Consider the following 20,989-nt stretch of genomic DNA (forward strand, 5'->3'; position numbering starts at 1 on the left):
ATCCTTTATTGACATTCCAGCATACAGGTTCTAAAGAGTATTTTCCAGTGTTTTTCACAGATCGTACCTGAATAATCTTGTTTCCCAGACTTGGCCTTTGTGTCTGTCTTCCTGTGTCCACCCTTCAAAATACCTGGCCACTGTGATAACATGTATAACGTTTCTGTGGAAAAGGGAATGTCACCTGCAGTACAAATTGTTTCAATATCCATATTGCATAAAATCAAATACTTTAAATTTTTAGCCTAATTCTTTACACACACGCCCCTGTTTGAAATTTAAGTAGTTGTTTTGCTTCTCTTACAAAGCAAATTGTTCCTTAAGTCTTTAAAAGAAATCCAAATCCTAAAATATAAACAGGCAGTAACAATTATGTGGTTTTGTGAAAGGTGAAATGAGCTATTTCAGGAATCAGATATTCAAATTAGATTTATTGAGAAGCTGTGTCCTGATCATAAGAGGTTTGGAGATGAAGGGAAAAGGAGAATGTAAGCCTTGCGCTCAGAGCATTAACTATTTTTATATGTGTGTTAGCTGTTCCATAAATAAGAACTTCTAACCTTATAGTGCAGCTGTCGTTATCTTCGGGTTTCTGCCAGAAAGAAATGAAGATTAAAATAAAAACAGGCATGCTCTGCTATGTTGCATGTGGAAAGCATTAATGTACCTTGTAATTCGAGTTACTTCAGCTTTCTTTACTTTTTCAATTGGCATTGCTAGGATGCTAGAGGACCATTACAATGCTGCGGCAGTCACAACTGTAATACTTCTGAATGAAGGAGCTGTATTATTTGTTCTGTTTGAAAGGTAACTTGTTCTAAATTGTCTCATTCTTGTTTCCTTTAAACAGTTGCTGGCAATTCCTGTAGATAAAGTTGTTAAACTATACAGAAGAGGAACCTGGGATAGTCAACTCGATCTATCACATAAATCCATCACACAGGTAGTTATATTAGCCAGGTGCTTGCTAAATCTTCTATAATTATATGTTAGTTTAAACGTTACTCTGTCAGAAGTTATCTTCTGGACAGTATACTCCTCCCTACCACTACAGCTGCGCCCCCCCGCAGCTTGGTTAACGATTGCTCGCATTTTCTATTTCATTTCTGATCCTGCTACTTCATGTTGGAAAACAAGGCAAGAGATACTAGATGAGAGTCAAACATCTTTATGTGGCTCTGGTTCCCCTCTTTCATTTATGGTAACCCACTAGATCTTTAGGGTCTACTGGTGAGTCACTAACTGCAGCTGAGGAACATCTGTTTTCACAAATTGCTCTAAATATATAGGTTTTGTTCACTCTCTATTTTATTAAACTGAAATTTAGCTACTTAGTAGCCCTAACTGTGCCATCTTCTTTACTTTGACCTCATTATATACTCAGCAACCTTTTGGTTAGAGAGGATCACTTTCCTAGTGTTGTGAAGATACAGAATGCAGTCTTGGATTTTAATTTATGGAAATGTATTAAGTTCAAAATAAAGCTATTTTACTGTTGAGTTTGTAAAATACCCTATGCTACTGTCTGCGTGTCTAGAATAAGGTTTTATTCAACCTCATGGCAGTGTTTAATGACAGAACATGGATTTTCTCAAAAAAAAAGTGCGCTCTCTTTAAAGAGTGGTTCTTGCAGAGAACTAACTAAAGCTAGCTGTAGTACGGGGGGCGCTAGATATGATTTGTTAAAGATCATTATTATTACTTTTTTTATTCCAGAATATCTGTTTTAAGCTCCACAATATGAATGCTGTGTGTGCATTGGTGGTAATGTTTTCCTTTTTCCCCCCCCTCCCACCCCCATCCTAAGTCCTTGAATGTTGTGGCCTGGTCTCCTTGTGGGCAGTATCTGGCAGCTGCAAGTGTGGATGGGAACATACTGGTGTGGAATGTGGAAACCCAGGAGTGCATAGAGAGGTATTCAGTGTTGTTCCATAAATCCCCAAGTACATGTTTTTTCCTGAAATAGGATTTTTTTAATCTTTTCTGTAAAAGTTATTTTTGCAAATGCAGAACGCTGCCTTTTGAAAAACTTTAATGAGATTTACAGGGCAAATCTGTGAATTTTCTGCTAAGGTTTTGCTGACAAAAGGCACCCTGGAAGACTGCATATGAAGTCTCAGGTTGAAGAGTATGGTTTACCTGGCTTCATAGATGGTCTCCCAGCTGGTGGTGGGGTTGGGAGTATGCCCACAGAGAGGGAGCCGACGCACATGGGTCAGAAGGACTGTGTTGGATCTGGGTGATGCTGGGAGGCAGGGCCACTGCTCAGTCTAGGTTTGAGCAGAGGAAGCAAGCAGAGGGCTTTTCTCTTGTGCAGCCCAAGTGAAGTGTGGAACTAGTACTGCAGTTCACATGCTGAAGGGAATTCAAGGGCTGCCATATCATTTCAGTGTTTACAGGGAAGCAGTTTTTACACGAGTGTAACTCTTGGGGGTAGGTAGAAATGTGGCATTGTTTTGCCTTCCCCCACCATGTCCAGTATGCATAGAAATATGTTCTGATTCATGTGATACACTATCTTCCTTTCTGCGTAGCTAGAACACTCTGGAAACATTACATTCTCAGAAAGAGAATAGGGAGAGGACATGAATGTGGATCTTGTTCAAATTCCATAGTCTATAGTTTTCTGTGTGCAAATGTATTTTATTACTTTTTAATCTAATAATTGATTAAAGGATGGTTTTGATGGAAACAAACTTTTCTCACATCCCAAACCAAGATCATTGGCAGTAAGATGTATTTTCTAGAGCAAGAGGGAAATGCAGAGACATTAGTCAGCCATCCTCACCTGTAGGCAAAACCAGACAAACTGACAAATTGTACTTTATTTTGGTTAGTTAAAGCATCTCTTTCACAAAGGAAAAAAAAAAGTAAAGTATGATTAAGTGAGGTAGAGAAGAAGAGAAGGAATGATTAATCTGTCTGAATATTTTGGGTAAGAAACATGATTGTTACTGTAGCGCCTCTGTTAAGAATTGAAGTCAGATTCCGTAAATAATTAATGGGAGGATTTTTTGTGAGAATAAAGGGTGGAAAAGATAGAGGATTAACTCATCAGTTTGGTACAGGAGAAACAACTGAATATTGTTTTTATAACTGGATGGTTCTGGAATGGATGACTGCTGGGGAATTACTTTGTCTTTTCTACATGTATCGGGAAGCTGTTGTTTTAAAAATCAAACAAAATCATATGCTTAAAGCTTAAATGATTTTCTCCATACAAAAGTTACATGTATTACTACTTTTTACAATAACTCTTGGGGAGGTTTCTGCACTGAGAAGCTTACTGAAAATGCATTTTTTTAAAATATTCTTTTCAGGATGCAACATGAGAAAAATTACACAATTTGTGGGTTAGCGTGGCACCCCAAACACAAGCAAATTGCTTATGCAGATACTGAAGGAAGTCTGGGGTTGTTGGAAAATATCGGTGATGGAAAGAAACCAAATGACAAGGTGACCAGTACCAATTATTTCTTAAATTAACGTTATGATGTCGGTTACCAAATAACACTGAATATTCACGCGTGTGTGTGTGTTGAAAGGTCCCTCTTGTGTGTTAATTCATTTTTTGAATTCTATGTCCAAAAGAAGTTCTATGATGTTTCTTAATCTGATTTTAGGTTGCTGGTGCAATGACAAAGGACTACAATGATCTCTTTGATGGAGAAGACGACAACTGTTCAAATGGAGATATGATTGAACCCCAGTCTTCCCCAAAGGCTGGAGCTAATGAAGATAATGATGACCTTATTCCAACTTTAGGCCTTCTGAGACGGGCAATAATTGATGATGATAACTCACTAGGTACAGAATGAATTAATTTTCCAGAACTCTTTAGTGTTGTTATTGGGACGATCTCTTAGCATCCTCTACTCAGATATGTTCTGCCTTATTTTTCCAGAGAGGTCTTGACTGTTAAAATTTGTATCTATATTCTGTCATAATAATGTGTGTGAGATACATATTTTTTTTTTTAAACTCCTAGACATTGGGATGATAAAAGCTAATTCCAGTCTTCTTGAAAAGGAAGATGATGATGATCAGGCTGGTGGCTTTTCAGCTTTACCATCATCTACACAACGGCCTTTCTATGATGGGCCAATGCCAACCCCCCAGCAAAAGCCGTTCCAGTCTGGCTCCACTCCTGCACATCTCGCGCATCGTTTCATGGTAAGTCTCGCTGCTGTGTGATTATGCAGATCTAGTTGCTTAGTTAATTTTGAATATTATCCAGTTCTTGCTGTGTCTCAATTTAATCTATTCCAAGATTATTTTTTTTTAATACTTCACAGTGTGAAGCTAAATACTGGAGAGTAGCTTTGTGTTAATACAAAGACTGCAAAATATTATGGTTTACATTTCAGTTTGCTTTTGATGTAGAAAGAAATACTTGGCTTTAAGACAGAAGCAAGCTATGCGGTTTATACCTGTGGTATTGAATTCTAGCAAATCTTTTTTAGCCAGAACTAGTGGATGTTTTACTACTGTTAAAGACTTGTATGTTAATCATCCACTATTTCTTTCCAACTGCAAGTTATTCACACTTAATTTTGTAAGGAGAAAGATGGCTAAGCAATGAGAATGAAACTAGTTTCTGCCTATATTCAGCTGTTTCAGAAACTGTAAGTCCTGGCTACACCCATCTTCAGTCTTCCTTCAACCTCCCACCTACTGTTGTTTCAGATGACAATGTTATAGCTGGCTGTTTTAGCTCAGTGTGATTGATTTGGGGGGTCTCTGTGTGTTTGGTTTTAATAGGTGTGGAATTCTGTTGGTATCATTCGCTGTTACAATGATGAGCAAGACAACGCTATAGATGTAGAATTTCATGATACCTCCATACACCATGCGACACACCTGCCGAACTCTCTGAATCACACGATGGCTGACCTCTCTACTGAAGCTATTTTACTAGCTTGTGAGAGTACAGAGGAGCTTGCAAGGTGAGTCATGGCCTTGCTCTGCAAAGCCCATAGTATGCAATTAGACTTAACTTGTTTCAAATATTTCAGCTTCTGTCACTTTGAGGTTTTTGGCTTTTGATCATGCTTTTTATTTATGGGATCAGAACACTTTCAAGGAGGATTTTCACATCCACCCACCTGAAGACTTGAAGAGTATTGGAAGATGTATTATGGTTACTGAGGATTTTTTTTTAATCCCTTTTTCAAACATATATATGTGTACATACTCACTGGAAACTTCATGCATTGCTAGCTCAAAGGAAATTGTAAACATGAACAATAGGTTTTCAGTCTGCTCAAATCAAAGATAAACCATAAGGTCTGTGCTATTTCTTTTCACGCTGTTGCTAAGGAGACATGTTTGGAGATACCTGAATGATTCTAAGTGTGAAGAAGACAAGTTTGTGAAAACCACAGAAAGATTTAAGCAGCTGGGCCAGCCAGGCTTTCTTCTTGCATTGAAGAACAATGGCAACAACATTTTATTGCCAGTTTCTGTGGAAATATCTTGAAGAAAGAACCTTCTTCTTTTCACACGTAAAGCATTGTGATGAGTTGAAAAGCACCCTTTACCTTTAAAATTATTATTTGTATGTATTGGTTTTCTGACTCTGAAATTTCAATTTTTTTTCTCAATGGAAGCGGGTAATAGCTCAAAAGCTGTGGTGTCTGTGAATTGGTCATGGGCAGTTTTAAATTATTAAGAAGGCAGAACTGAAGTGCCTGATGTATTTATTTTTTTCCTTTTAAAAGATAGCATAGTATGACAGACTTGTAATGAGAGCTGATATTCAAGGGGTATTGAGCACCTTCAGTTTTTATTAATGTTAAATAAGCAGGACACTTACCTGTTTCCATCTAAAAAACCTCCCCTCAGTCCTTTAAACTGTCTCTGCCTTGGGCTTGAGAGGCTCTGAATCTACAGTGTGGGAGGCTGAGCTGGCTGTTCAGTTCTTGATAATAAGAGTAACAGCTCTGCAAATGACTGCTTTTAATTTATAGTTCCTTTCAGTGACCATTGCAGATTCCAGGTCTCTGGGAAACATGTCATATATATTGGTGTATGTTCAGGTATTGTGTTTTTCTTCATGTTGATATATTTGACTATTGTTCTTTTGTCTCTGCTTTAGCAAGCTCCACTGCATTCATTTTAGCTCATGGGATACAAACAAGGAGTGGACAGTAGATATGCCAGAGGATGAAGACATTGAGGCTGTCTGTCTAGGTCAAGGCTGGGCTGCTTGTGCTACTAGTGCCTTGCTAGTTCGCGTGTTTACAGTTGGAGGAGTTCAGAAAGAGATCTTCAGTCTCCCAGGTCCAGTGGTGTCTATGGCGGGACATGGAGAGCAGTTGATGGTTATTTATCACAGAGGTAGTTTTCTCCCTTCTGTCTTTTTTTGAACTGGGGTTATGTTTTCAATCCTCATCTGTTACTGGCTCCAAACACTCGTTAATTTGTGCATAATTGCCAGAAATGTTTTCTTACCTTCTTGATGATGCTTTTACAAGCACATCCATCACAACCCACAGATTTCGGACTTTTGACAGCAAAGCCTACACTTCATATTGGGATGCTTAGATTAACCTGTGGGGAAGGGGAGAATTTTATAACATGACATTAATACATTAAACCTGGATTTCAGATATGCCAGAATGAATTACTATGGGAAATCAAGGAAGCAGTTGTAATGCATGCTTTGTATGTCCAAAAAGACAAGTAGTTGTTTGTCTGACAGTGGTATTCATGAATAGCCCTGCATTAGAATTAGGTTTTGATTCAAAACTTAAATTTAGCCAAGAGACAAGATAATTCTTCTGTTTTCTAACACAGTCGTTGAACAACTTCTTCCTAGGTACTGGGTTTGATGGGGACCAGTGCCTTGGAGTACAGCTGATGGAGCTAGGAAAAAAGAAAGAACAAATTTTGCATGGAGACCCTCTTTCTCTTACAAAGAAATCCTATTTGACGTGGGTTGGATTCTCCGCAGAAGGTATGAAATACCAGCATGAATGATACTGAGAAATCTTGATGCTATAGGAGGAATTCTGGAGGACAGTGTGGCTAATTAATGTCCTTTTAATAATGGTGATCTTGGGGTCTAGACCTTTTTCTTTTTTTTTCCCAGTCTCCTCAATGGCAAGCAAAAGTCTGCTTTTCTGTTCTTTTAATATATTTACTAAAACTTTTTTAATTTTTCCACTATGAATAGAATACACTTGGATATTATCAGAACTTTTTTTCCTGATTGGTTGCCCTGCACTGCAAAAAGAAATAAGCTGCACTAGTACACTGTAATAGTCATGTTCAAATATCTTGGCAAAATCTCCCTCATCAAAGTTAGTAGCTCGGGAGGGGGTTTTATGATAGCCAGAAAAAGTAATTGTAAAATAGCTTATTTTCTTTGGGAATCTACTGAAGTAATAGGAACTTGATTTCTTCATAAAAAGTTTGAAATTTGAACTTGTCAGTTGACTAGCAGGTGTGTTGACTGTCAGAAGGTGGCGCATCTTTCTAAGGAAACTAGTTTTTCCCAGCTAGGTAGTACAGCTTGGGTGAGAGTATGTCCTATTTGAGCTCAAAACCGTCGTTTCCAAGCTGTATCCAACAGTTCAGACTTACTCATGTTGTTATTAGTTGCTTGTCGGAATAATTGTTTTCATTTGTAACAAACAGGTACCCCTTGTTATGTGGATTCTGAGGGAATTGTACGGATGTTGAACCGAGGAGTTGGGAATACTTGGATTCCAGTGTGTAACACGAGAGAGCATTGCAAAGGAAGATCTGATCATTATTGGGTAGTTGGGATCCATGAAAATCCCCAGCAACTCAGGTCAGATATTTCGCAAGGAAGTACTTTGCTTGTCTTGGTTTTAAATTACAGAGGACTTCCTACTAACACAAGCTAGAAACAACTTTTACTAAAACAGGTGGCAAGTAAATATGCACAGTGAATGATCTAGTTCATAAATGTAATTCTGCATGGATGTTTCATTACTAAATTGGTTTTGAATAAACTCATTAATGAGTTTTATAATTTTCAACTGACTAATTGTGGCTTTTTGGTGTGGCTAACAGGCATGAACACTTTATTATGAAATCACACGTTTCAGATGCAGACACATTCATAAGACGGCATTTTGCTAGAGAAACCTACTAAAAAGTTATGGCTGCTGTCAAGAATCTGCTTCTGCTGTTGATGGGTTTGGGGTGGTCGGGTTTGGTTAGTTTTTTATTATTTTTTGCAATGTTTTCCCCTTTTGTCCCTTTGAGAAGAATGCAATCCTGTAACTGATCTTCATCATTAGGCACAGATAAATCAAAACTGTCATTATTTTAATATTTAAACTGTTGCCATGAAGAAGGATTTTGTGTGTAAAATTGCTGAAATATTTAGCTGAGAGTTAGCCATTATTGTATAAAATGTGATACTAGTGATGTTCTGTTTCTCTTTATGGTAACACACCTCCTGGTTGTTTAGTTGCTGAGCTTTTTTTGTAGTCCTCTTTATTCAGTGATCTCTGTCCTTCTCCTACAGGACAGAATCCAGGAGCTCCCATGTTTTACTGAAATTTATACTTTTCTACTTTGCTAGTCATATGCAATTGTGGAGGCTGGTGGGAGATGGCATTTTATTTAAATTTATGTGACAGCCTTTTTAATCCTCTGGTTTTTTTGTAATAAGGGAAATAATTTGATGTCACTGGTAAATGTCAATTTCCTGTCTGTTTCTTCCTCCAAATCATTAAATAATGTTGGCCTCCAGAAAATTCACCAAAAATGTGCAGTACATGTGACATTGTGAGCCTGTCATCATGGGGTTTTTTTTCCTTCTACTCCTAGAAAGAGGGTGCTACTCTGAGTTGCAAAGAGCATTTTATTCCAAGCCACTAGCATATTAAAAATAAGAAGGGGGAGGGTTGTTGTAGAAACACATTATGCCTTAATACAGATAGCCAGAACACTAACGCTTCCTGTTTGTGGTGGGTTTTTTCCTTTCCCCCCCCCCCCCCCCCCCAGTGTCTGAAACAGTAGCTTATAAAAACAGACATTTTTGTCAATGCTGCATTGGTGCTGCTGGAAATACAGCTCTTCCCCAATCAATGTTTTGCTTAAGTGTTTGTTACCAGAAAGTGCTAGTCTAAATATAAAGAAACAATAAGCCTGTTCTTTTAGTATATGCTTATCTGTTTCACCCCTCCCTCCCCCCTTTTTTTTTTTTGGCCCCACTGCGTGTCTGAGCACAGCGCTCTCCTTATGAAGTGTACAACCCCTCATCAGAAAAAATGGTAGACATGACTGCACTTATTCCAGTGGTCTTAAGTTGTTCAGTAGTTTCTGATTTTAATAAATTGCATTTACATTTTGTAGTAGCTATTAAGTCCTGTATTGCATGAGATGGAGAGCTGTGTCTGTTATGTGCCACATTTGCAGTTTCTAGTGTGAACACGAGCAGCATGTGCTTTGCTGGTTTTAAAATATTTTTTTGGTTGCAATGCATTATAAAAGGTTATTTTTACAATCTTAGATATTGCTATATTTAAGTCAGTAATTTAATTGCTACTTTTTTAAAGAACAAATCCTCTTCAAGTGTCTTGCTGCTTAGGAGACATGATTTAGATGTAGAACAACTGGTGACTGTGTTTTGATTGTATGTGGGTTTTGTTTCCTTGCACAGGTGTATTCCCTGTAAAGGAGCCAGATTCCCTCCTACGCTACCACGGCCTGCTGTAGCAATATTACCTTTTAAACTTCCTTATTGTCAAGTTATGACAGAAAAGGGACAGATGGAGGTATGGAATAGTGTTGAGTCCACAGCTGATAGTCTCAGATGTCCCCATAGTAGGGTTTATACAAGATTCCTATTGATCATATCTACTGTGAGGATAGTACAAACTCTGAGTAAGACAATGTGGTTAAGGAGGTTATTTGGGTTCAGTGTTTTCTGTAGCTTGTTTGATTTGGTTCAGTTCACAACTGTTTCTAGAAGAATACAAGATAAAGCTGCTAGAGCTGATGCAAGGTCGTATTTCCATAGTCTGTTTCTGACCAATGAAGTCTTTCTCACCCTTTTTTATTTTATTTTTTTTTTTGTGGGTAGCGGTTAATGTTCTAGTAAGCACCAGATTTTGGGATCCAGATCAAGACCACCTTGAATGTGCCTGTTTTTTAGGCATAACAAAGTTTCTGGAAGATCTATTTTGAATTATATACAAAGTACTCAAATTCATGTAATCACTCTGAAAACACAGGCCTTCTGGCTTGGCTTATTTTCTTAAGGTAGAGGCTGGCTGAAGCAAGACGTACCTGCAGAGAACTTCTAAAAGAATATCTGTATGTATTCTTCAGGGTTTTTTTAATAGATTTAAAGATTTCAGTCTTGTGGTGTTCGGGTGTATTGCACAAAATAGAAATGAACACAAAATTCTAACCTCAACCTTAGAGATGGTTTAATGGTGTTTGAAATTAATTCTCTTTTGGTTGAAGTGTAGATAAAAAATTTCAATAATACTACTTTGTAATTTTTAATTAATTCTCGTGAATTCAGTTCAAGTCTTTGTGCTTTATCTGATGGAGTATGCCTTCCAGCCCTGCCCACTACCCTCCCCACCACCACCACCACCCCCCAAAAAAAAAGAGGAAAATGCCAAGAACTATTAATTTTAGCTTGAGGGAATATGTATTTCTGTGTAGGTAAAGCAGCAGATTATTCCAGTACATCTGATGTAAACGTACTGGTTTTGAGTAAGTTTATAATTTTTTTGTAACAAGGCTAACCTGGTCTAATAGCCATACCAGCATTTTGCTGAACAAGAGTTATATTTTCTGTTTGCCTGTCTCACAGATAATGTGTACTCCTGCAGTCACTGAGTTATTCTGGAATACTTCTAATTTGCTGTGGGACAGAAGTTATAAGATAAAATAATCAACTTGTTCTAGAATTGTCTGCCCTGCTAGCGTACTAGTGAACATGTAGGTCTCATCCTGCTAAAAAGCTGTAATATAAATGGAATTTGACATATATGGTGACCATCTGTATACAAACTGATCCAAACAGTCATTAGTGTGGTCTGTTTTTTCCTCAGCAGGCATTGGCTTTTAAAGAGGATTGTTTACCCCTCACCCTCATTGTAACATGGAAGAAACATTTAAGAATAAGTGGATAAAATATGTTGTAAATTGTTGGGCATTATGTTGTGGGCTGTCTTGTCCCCTCTGATCTCCAGCGCACATCTTTCTCCCTTTTTCAGGAACAGTACTGGCGTTCTGTTGTATTCCTTAACCATGTGGATTACTTATTGAAAAACGGCTATGAAATTGATGAAAATGCTAAAAGTCAGTCAGTGAAAGAACAGCAGGAACTTCTAATGAAGCTCTTTGCCGTAAGTACAAATAAACAAAAACTAGAAAGAATTTCTGAGACATTATTTTGATGTAAATTTTGAAGTGATTCCTCATATTAGAAGTCTGGGTAGTGACTGGCAATCTGGCTAGTTCACAGACTATGATGAAGTGGACTGCAGTTAATATTGCTTATCAGTATAAAGGGTGGGAGGAAGAAGGAAGAAAAAAAAAGTTTTTCTTTTGCTATGAAGCTTGTGCTTGTTGGTGGCTTGTCTTTATTCATTCACTCCACCAAGACCATAATATTTAGGTCCTAGAGTCTGGAGAAAGCCATGTAACTGAAGTGTGTAACTCCCAAGGCTTCTTTTCTTTCAGCTTTCTTGTAAGCTGGAGCGTGAATTTCGTTGTGTGGAACTTGCTGACCTCATGACACAAAACGTTGTGAATTTAGCTATCAAGTATGCTTCTCGCTCTCGAAAACTAAATTTAGCTCAGCGACTTAATGAAATGGCTGCAGAAAAAGTGAGTGAGTTGGCAACAGCACCAGAAGATGAAGAGGATTTCCGAAAGCACTTGAATGCTGGGTAACACAAACTTCTATGATTAAAAAACTGGGAACATTTTTACAGATCTATTAATATTTTGGTCCAGTTGATGCACTTTTCTGGACCACAGTTTGTAATTTGTATTTGTTATGAGGTGACAGTCTGTGTTGCTCTGCTTATAAATTGTACATATAAAATAGTACATCCCTGCTGATATCCTGTGAGACACTTACATACCAGGATACAAACACAAAGGGAAATATCTCCACTTTTTGCTTACTGTATATCTGTGTTTAACGGCTACCGAGCCAAAGCAAACTCCAGTCAAACCAAGTTGCTCTGATTGGAATTTTTTTCATGTCATGCCCCCCTGCCCCTTGTGCTGGTTAGGTTATTTGACTCTGACTCTGGCCTGTTTTTTTTCCTCTTTGTCTCAGTCTCTATCTCACTTCATTCCAAAACCATCTAAAAATCCTTTTATCTTTCTCCAGCCCTCCTCTCTTTCAGTGTCCCATCACAGTGTATCCTATTTAGTCTTACTCCCTCCTAACTAATCCCAGCTCTTCAAAGCTAAGAAAATATTACAGGTTTGCTTTGCGTTTTTTCTCCTCTGTATCTGTGCTATCTAACTTTCCTCTCCTACTTGCATCTGCTTTGTAAAGCATGATGAGGCAAAAGATGTGTGTGTGTGGGGTGTTTGATGGTGTTTTGGGGTTTTTTATGCTGCTTTTTGTTTGGTTTTGGTTTTGTGTATTTTTTTTAATATAGACCATGCAGAAGAGCTGTGTTCTCACTTGGCCTCTAGGTGGTACAGCTATAAAGAAAATAGATGCCAGCCACCAGTCTGATAGTGCAGAAATGTCTTCCTATAACAATTTCCTGTATGAAGTTTGGAACTTCTTTAAGCAAGAGGAAGTGATAAGTCCCTGAACTTCTCTAGCCTTTCCCTTATTCTTCTGTATGAAATGGCACATTCAAAACTCATTTCTAAATGCTCTAACTTGTTCTTCTGGATCACACACGAAAGCTGTAATCCTGTGGCTGCAACTTCGGCCACTCTGAGGGTTAAAATTCATCACAATGGCTATATTGTTCTTGATGCCAGAGTAATCGAATACTGATGTTCTGGTTGAAAGAAATTAACCTTTTGTTTACGTATACACAGATTTTAGTGATCAGCAAAGATTAGGAGGAGAATGCAAGAAATGTAGATGCTACTATACTGGGAATTTAGCAAATAATCAGATTAAACATTAAAACTTGCTGCCCAGACTGAAAATACGTATCCATGATACCACCTGTGTGTGTATTCATGTATGCAGAAAAGTAATCTAGCATCACTTATGATGTTGGAGGTTTAAATGGAAATTACAGGAGTTGTTTTATGCTTGCGTTTGTATTTGCAGCAAAGTGTTCTGGCAACAATAGCAATGCGCTCTGAAGGCTGCTGCTTCTGTTCAGGTGCTGGCTTTTGTGTGTGGAGCTGTTAGAAGGCCAGTGCAGATACTTTTAGCTGAGTGTGAATTTCAGGCGGTTTCATAGCCGTGTGCAGTCTGTCTTAAAACTACATCAGTACCACTTCAGGTGACTGCAGTTGGTGTTTCAGAGTGAAGTGGTTAATTAATCTTAATTTTCTTTTTGTAATCATCGCAGTTTAATCAGGGGTATAATGCAAATAGATGACAAATGTTGTTGTTCTTATTTCCTAAATTAGGTAAGTTAGCTTTCCATTGTTCCAGTTTTCTTTCTCAATGTGTTGACCACTTTCTGATGAATTCCTTCCATTTAGTTACAGGAGCTCTGCCACAGAGTGGAGTCAGCTGCCAGTCAGAAATGTTCAGCAGGACCAAGAAATGGAAGATGCTGGGGAAACTGGTGCCTATGAGGAAGCAGAAGAAACACCAGAAGTACAGGAACAGAGTAAGAAAAATGTGTTCTTAGAATAGGCTGGAAGCTATCTAGATGTCTCTTTCACAGACTTAATAAGGAATTCTGGAAAACTCTCAGATAACTTGTCATTTGGATAACTTGGCTATGCAGACAAAGGGTTTTCTGTCTCTGGTTTTGGTTTTGTTCCATTGACTTAAAATTTAGGCAAGACAGGCGCCGCACCTGTCACAAGGCAGGGCAAGTGAGCTACAGGAGGTTTGGTTTAGAAGCCATTTAGGTAAATAATCCTATTTATTTCACTGAATTTTGAAACTGCAGCTGTAGCAGGGACTAGGTTTTCTGTTACCTAGTTAGAACAGGTATGGTAGTTTCTGATCTGTCTGTCTTGGTGTTGACATGAACAAATGCACAGGAATAATGGAGTGACATGCAGTAATCCTGCCTCTGAGCTTCCTGTTACCTGGAATTCCCTGTGGGAGATGAGTGGCAGTGCCTACCTGAGAGAGGGGGTTCATATTCCAGGTTGTGCCTGCATTTGCTGCAGAGATACAAGTTTAATGTGTGTCATCTGCTCTGTTGCAGTTTGCTTATGCGTTGTACTTAGTAACTGTTTGAGGGACCCTTGGGGAGTTTTTCCTGTTGTCTGTTACTATTTATAATGGACTGGGTTACCTTATGAAATGGTTACTTTTTCAGCTCAGATCTTGCAGGAGTTGAATGGATAGACAAGTAATTTGCTGGGCACACTTTAAGGAATAAGCATACAACTCAAGTCTAGGTAGAGAACAGATGGTTTTGTAAAATTATGTACAATTTGAAAATGAAAACACATGCTTTAAAATATAGATTGCTTTACTATAACTTACTTGTCTCTTTGGGGTTTTGTTTTTAAATAAGTTATGCTGTTAGATTTTATGCACTTAAATATGTACCCCTTTCTTTTTTCTGAAGGGCCAAATCCTTTCTCCAAAGGTGTCACTTCAGCAGAGGTGACTACTCCGAAGTCTGGTGAGTAAATCTCTGTTTATTCCAGGAGGAGAACTTTGTGCTTCATGACATCTGCTCCTGTTTTTATGCTCTGTTCTCTTGTTATTACTAAAAACTGGTGCATAACACTGTTGTCAAGTGGTAGCTTGCACTGACTGTTGTTTGGATGTTTTTAAGAGGTTCCCTATTCCTGCTGATGTCTTCATTACCTTTATGATGTGGCATAACACTGTTCTGATTGCCTTAGCTGTGCCAAATGATGAATTGGCTGTCTGCCTGGCTGCGTCATGAAGGCATTCTTTAGGAGAGGAGAGAAATGAGACAAATCATCAGTTGATTTGTTTTACTAACTGCAGGCACATTTACTGGTTGCACTTACAAGGCAGAGTGGGTAACTGTCTTCGAACTGTGAGTCTGAGCAGGCAGGGGCAGAATGCGACCTCTTACTGCTTCTTGCTTCTTCCCTCCTGCCAGCCCCCTAGCAAGAATAATAGGAGTGGAAACGGATTTGGGAGTGGAGGAAGTGCTGTGTCTTCCTGTAGATTTGTATTTTAAGCTGTTGGTTCTGTGTGGCATTTCTGATGACTAATAGTAGCTGAGCATGTACAGTATAACCTTCACAGGGCTATTTAAGTGCTTTCTCTTTGTCCGACCACTTTCAAGCCTGGTGGGAACTTCTCTTCTTTGGGGTGGAATACTTGATGCCTTTGATGTAGTTGTCCTCTTCAATGAAACACGCACAATGAGCGTTAGCCTTGTTCTTTGGAAATTAGGCTAATGTTGTTTCATCTACTCATCTAAAATGTGCACATTGCTTCATAGATTTATGGGAGTGTGTGTGTACACATGCGTGCATTTTTACGTTTGTGGTTTTTTTTTATTTCCTATTAAATAGCTGTAATTGTGTCAAGCAGCCAAGGACGAGTGAATCCCTTTAAGGTAAGAATTTTGCAGCTGGTTTGATCGCGGTGTTCTTAAAATTACGACAGATTACTATAGCTGAAGTTTACATTATAACTATGACTGATATCTTGGAGGGACAGAGGGGAGGAGAACATGACGCAAAAGAAATGAAGTGTTTATTTATTTGTTTTCCTAGGTGTCACCTAACAGAAAGGACCCAGTGGTCCCCTCAGCAAATGTTCTAGACACTATGAGTAAATACCCAAAGAAAACTTCTTTGTCTAGCAGTCGAGCTGTAAACAAGCAGAACCCTCCAGTTATAAAGCCTCTGATTCCCAAACCTAAGTCCAAGCAGGTAATATTTCTGGTCTCTTTACATTGTTTCGGTGAGCAAAGAACAGTAAATTGAATTTTACAAGCTTTTGTCAAGTATGAAACCCTGATGATTGAGTAAAGCATCTTAGATGGCAAAATGCATTTAAACATACCACCAAAACTATAAAGGTACATAAAAGAGCAACAAAAAAAAAAAGAAAACCAGTTGTGGAAACTACATTCTGCACTAAATTGTGTGCTTTTATTTTAAGTAGTGTTAACAAAACATCTGCTATGCTGAAATTGAATGGATTAGATGCTGTATTAATGCAAGTGATTATTATGTCTTTAGGAAAGGCTTGGGGTTTTTTAGGGTGCATGGTGTCTGAGAGTGAGGTGTTCTTATATTTTTGTTTTGTTTTTTTTTAAAAAAAAAACCACCTTAATTTCTATAGGCTTTAGCAGCTTCCTTCTTCCAAGCTCGTACACCTACATCTAGTGAAAAAACAGTGGAAGAAAGAGAAGAAAAAACAGGAAACGAGTCCCATCAAGTCAAAGTCACTGCACAGCAGAACACTGAGAATGGAAGGTGAGCAGACGCTTGCATCTCAGTGCTGTATTTCAGTTTTGATAGAATAACAAGTCCAAAACCTACTTCATTTCTGACAACATTGGACTGGCCGAAGTAGCAGAACATCAACATTGAAGTGTTAGCTTGCAAGTTGTCACATCTGTGAACCCACTTCAGAAATCTAGTAGACTGCTACTTATACCACACATATTATCAAGCAAACCTGCATAAAATGCATTGGTTGAATTTCCAGATTGCCTCATTACAAACACAGGGAAAAGCATTCTGTCCGTTAAATCTTTCCCAGTGTACGTGGCAGTGTTATTCAAAGTAGAAGTTTTGCATCAGACTGAGTCAAATGTATAAGTGAATAATAAATGAACAATGCAAAATGTGATTTTTGGGGCTCTAAGCAATGATTTTTGCTTTGATACCTGTTATGCATTTGATAATAATGACCTTTGAATGATAAATGAAACCATGCTGCTGTGCCAGTTCCAGGTGTAGGAAACACTTGAAGTTTAAACATCTCTAGCAAATCTCAAAGGAAGCCTGAAAGCTAAGGGTTTTATGTGAAAGTGTAAAAGCTTTATTTTAGTGTGTTTTTAAAAAAAAAAAAGCAACAAAAAACTTATATGACCTTAGTAGCACATCTCTTCCCAGCTAAGACTCTCATCTGTCTTGTTCCTCTGGAGTAGATGTATTTTCTAACAATCCAAGTCCTTATGAAACTTGCATTATTATAATAGTGTTACATTTAGACTTTTAACTGAGGAAGATGAAGGTAATTATTATTCATTTGGACTAGCGTTCTTTTCATTAACATTTACAGATAGTGTTCTAAAACAAGTGGCAAGGAGAACTGTGAAAAGGATTAGCTGAAATATGCTAATACATGCTGTATTTTCAGGGTGATGGGACCCTGTCAGAAAGGAAGAAAACCATTATGCTTTGTCATTCTAAAACTGAAATGTTAATCTCCATATATATCAGTTTTAATAAAAATGCCTGACTTAGTCTTGCCTTGTCAGCATCTTCTCTGAGCATACTGCAGCAGAAGAGAGCTGACCGCTGACTATATATGTCTTTTTATTTCAAGAACAAAAAAATCCAGTTAGGTGGTGTTTAGAAATGTTGGTTTGGGGGATATGGTTTTCCTATGACCTTCTTAAACAGACAATCTCTGTGTGCTTGTTTTAGGCCAAAGACAGGATTCCAGATGTGGCTAGAAGAGAACAGAGCAAACATTTTGACAGATAATCCTGATCTGAATGAAGCAGAAGTAATAAAAGAAGGCATGAGTCGATTTAGAATACTGTCGTCAGAGGAAAGAATGGTAACCCTTGGTTATTTTCGATTAGGAATTTTTTTTCTTTAAATTCCACTGTTCTCCATCTTCATGGGCTTCAATTTTGAGTTGGGCCAGGCTCTACAACATACACTTTATGAAAATATAACTGTCTGAATAATAAGTAATAGCAGAAAGCAGCTTTTCTGAAGTGAGGCATGTGAGAAAAATGTAACCAATGAAGAAATAACAAAAGAGAAGGGAAGGAGTTAAAAGTGATGTAGCCAAACTGAATTCATTGAGACTTAAATTTGTTCTAAGATTTTTTTTGTGTTTCTTATTTGTCCAGAAATACAATTAAGAGCTTCAATTTCATATACAGGCTGAAATATATAGAAGTATAGTTTTGAAGGAGAATGTTGTTAGAAAGAAGGTAAGCAAGGAAATTGTTTCTACCTTGATCCTTGTAAGTTCTTAACAGGAATTATTTCAGTGCCTCCCTAGAATCAGAGAAATAAGGTGTATGAAATGAAGTGGTGAGTTTTGTGGCCTAATCTGTAGTTTTCTGTTTAATTATGTGCTTTCTTCAAAGGTGTGGACTGAGAAGGCAAAAAGAGGATCAGTTAGTGATTTGGCAGAAGATAAAAAGCGAAAGCGTCCCACAACTGATGAAGATGAAATGAAAAAGGACCAGGAACAGAAATTGGAGGACTCAAATATATCTAAAAAAACAAAGCCTTTAGATCGATCTACCAATGTCAGATTGTCAGCTTTTGCATTCAAGCAGAGCTAAACAATGTGGTACCTTCTCAGTGTCTGTTTTCTGAAAATATTAGGTAGCTCTGTATCGAGAAATTTGCTACTGTGCTCAGAGCACTAGCAAAAGAAAAAAAGTGCCTTGCTCCAAATAGTCTTTTAGAAAGTATTTTATTATCAGTTCTTGAGGGAAATGTTGAATCCACTTTCCCCAATCTTCTGCAAATTACTAGTATGAAGCTTGATAGCAAAACTAATACCGAGGAACCCTGTTACCTAGAAGCACAGTTCCACACAGTGTTGTGTAGCTGTGTGCCTCATACTTGTAATATTTGATGCTAAATACAGATTAATTATTCTGAGGAGGATGAACTACGTCCCAGAGCTGTTCTCTGGTTTTAAAGAGGCGAAGTAATGGCTTCTATGCCTTTCCTCCTGCCGGCTGCAAACACTTGTAAGAGAAAGGTGCTCAAGGAAGTGGGGGCAAGGGGAGGATAGCTTAACATGTTGCTGGTGTTCAGCTGCATTTTCAACACTTGTGGCTGTGATGAGGGCAGAGATCAGCCTGATACAGGCAGGGAGAGAAAACCAGGGCAGAAGCTGAATTAGGAAGGTCAGGTGTGCAAAAATGAGTCCTTCCAGGCTGTGCAAATGTACTTTCCCAGTCTGTGCCTCAGCAGGGTCCAGAAAGTGCTCAGAACTTGAAAACATCTGTATTGTTTCATGTAATATTTTTTTTTAAATAAAATGTGAATGTTTCTTTGTTTAAGGGTGGTCTCCTTTGCCGTTTTTTGTAATTAAACTGACTTTTACCTACAAGTCATAAGGCAGTTGTATTTACCCTTCTCTGGAGAAAAGGCAGTATGTCTAATAAATGTATTTGAAACAAATTTTGAATTCTTTTTTTAAGAAAAGGCAAAATATTTTAACTCTTTAGCATAACAACTGAGACTGAAGAGTTCTCTTTTTTGGGGGGGAGTGGGGAGGGTTTGCACATCCTTTCATTGTTTGCCTTTTTTATTCCTCTTTGTATTATTACTGAAAAGGCCAATGACTCTTCATTTAAAATGTATTCTTAAAATTGAATTTTGTAGACTGAATATTCAGTGAGATTTCTATAAAAGCTACTACATCTCAGTCCAAAAGGCATTCCACTAGACTTTGTTGAGCAATTGTTGCAGGTCGTTTTGGAGAAAAGAGCTCTTGTTTTCACTGTGTGAAGAAAAGAAAACGAATCCCACACCACCACCACCAAAACCTCAAACAAAAACTGGGGGTCATGATGTCAGCCAGGGGTGGTAAATACAAATGGAGAAGAACCTGAGGACCTGTCACTTTGAATGTTTTTTCTCATCCATGGTTCTTTTCTTGCAGGTATTATTTATTTCATGCTGATAGTAGACAGCAAGTAATAATGAATATAAGTAATAATTTTTTTTATTGACATCATGCAGGATGTTCAGGAGAATAGTGGCATACTGTAGTGATTTTTCTGTATTGGAAAGAAATGATTGTATCAGAGACTGGAATTCATTTTTAGGCAGTAAAGCATATTTCCACATTCGGGTGTGCTGGAGAAAAATGGAATTGGATTGGTAAGAAAAACATCCTGATAGAAAAAACACCATGGGCTTGGTCAGCTGCATAATGTTTTCTCTCTGCTAGGCTAGGTGGTTCTGGTGATGACTGGAGCATCGTGGCCATGGTGCTGAGAAATGAGCTGGGTGTGAGTGGATGCTCTTCCTTTTCAACTACATACACATAATCCATATTCCCCTGAGCTGCCCGCCAGGCGCCCTTTCTGCAGGCCCAATACAAGAAGTCAAGTCACCTGCAGTAACGAGCTCTTTGAGTGACTCTTCAGGGCTTCTATCTAAAAGCTGCATAAAATTTCTAGAGCAAGATATTTATGTAGAAGCTAGTTGTGCTTCCCGATGTTGGGGCCATGTTGGCACACCGTTCCTGCTGTGCAGGCTGTGCTTTGCTTCAAACTGCAGGCACAAATCCGGTATGGTTCTCGTCCTACGGCAGAGGCGGGTGGGCATCCACTGCTGCAAACAGCTGGTCCTGCAATGCAGCCAAAGTCCTTTTGGCTCCTGTAGCTTATTTGGGATGTTTCCTGGTTCCTTCCGTGAGCGCTGGGCTTTGCAGTCGTGTAGCTCTTCTGAACAAACACGGCAAAGGTCTGTTTAAAGGGAGGCTCCTGCATTTAGTGGCTGGTTTCACGGAAATCCCTGGGGATGTTTGGTATCATCCTGTGTGTGGCTTGTTCCTGTTTGCTTTCCTCCTGCTTAATTTTTCATGGATATTTGTGGCCTTCATCAGGCCCAATGTCCACAGCCTTGGGCTCCCGGTCTGGGTCTCGCTGCTGCTCCCCTGGCTGGCAAGAAGTGGCAAAACTGTTTCTGACATCAGACTTGAAAT

General features: G+C 38.4%; 1 protein-coding gene across 2 annotated transcripts in view; it reads left to right on the plus strand.

The window, feature by feature from the left end:
* WDHD1 (WD repeat and HMG-box DNA binding protein 1) overlaps positions 1-19,334 on the plus strand; it is a 29,893-nt gene extending 10,559 nt beyond the window's left edge. For both annotated transcript variants that reach the window (XM_037395330.1, XM_037395331.1), the window contains exons 8-26: positions 851-943; positions 1,808-1,914; positions 3,321-3,456; positions 3,624-3,807; positions 3,989-4,173; positions 4,762-4,946; positions 6,098-6,339; positions 6,821-6,958; positions 7,642-7,798; positions 9,644-9,758; positions 11,217-11,348; positions 11,686-11,894; positions 13,645-13,775; positions 14,697-14,753; positions 15,628-15,671; positions 15,832-15,990; positions 16,406-16,539; positions 17,722-17,857; positions 18,402-19,334. In XM_037395330.1, the coding sequence (XP_037251227.1) occupies positions 851-943; positions 1,808-1,914; positions 3,321-3,456; positions 3,624-3,807; positions 3,989-4,173; positions 4,762-4,946; positions 6,098-6,339; positions 6,821-6,958; positions 7,642-7,798; positions 9,644-9,758; positions 11,217-11,348; positions 11,686-11,894; positions 13,645-13,775; positions 14,697-14,753; positions 15,628-15,671; positions 15,832-15,990; positions 16,406-16,539; positions 17,722-17,857; positions 18,402-18,602 (2,745 nt within the window). In that variant the 3' untranslated portion in view covers positions 18,603-19,334. The remainder of the gene's footprint in view (positions 1-850; positions 944-1,807; positions 1,915-3,320; positions 3,457-3,623; positions 3,808-3,988; positions 4,174-4,761; positions 4,947-6,097; positions 6,340-6,820; positions 6,959-7,641; positions 7,799-9,643; positions 9,759-11,216; positions 11,349-11,685; positions 11,895-13,644; positions 13,776-14,696; positions 14,754-15,627; positions 15,672-15,831; positions 15,991-16,405; positions 16,540-17,721; positions 17,858-18,401) is intronic.
* Positions 19,335-20,989: the final 1,655 nt, after the last annotated feature.

Source organism: Falco rusticolus, chromosome 7 (assembly GCF_015220075.1).
Source record: "Falco rusticolus isolate bFalRus1 chromosome 7, bFalRus1.pri, whole genome shotgun sequence".
Classification (NCBI taxonomy): Eukaryota; Metazoa; Chordata; class Aves; order Falconiformes; family Falconidae; genus Falco; species Falco rusticolus.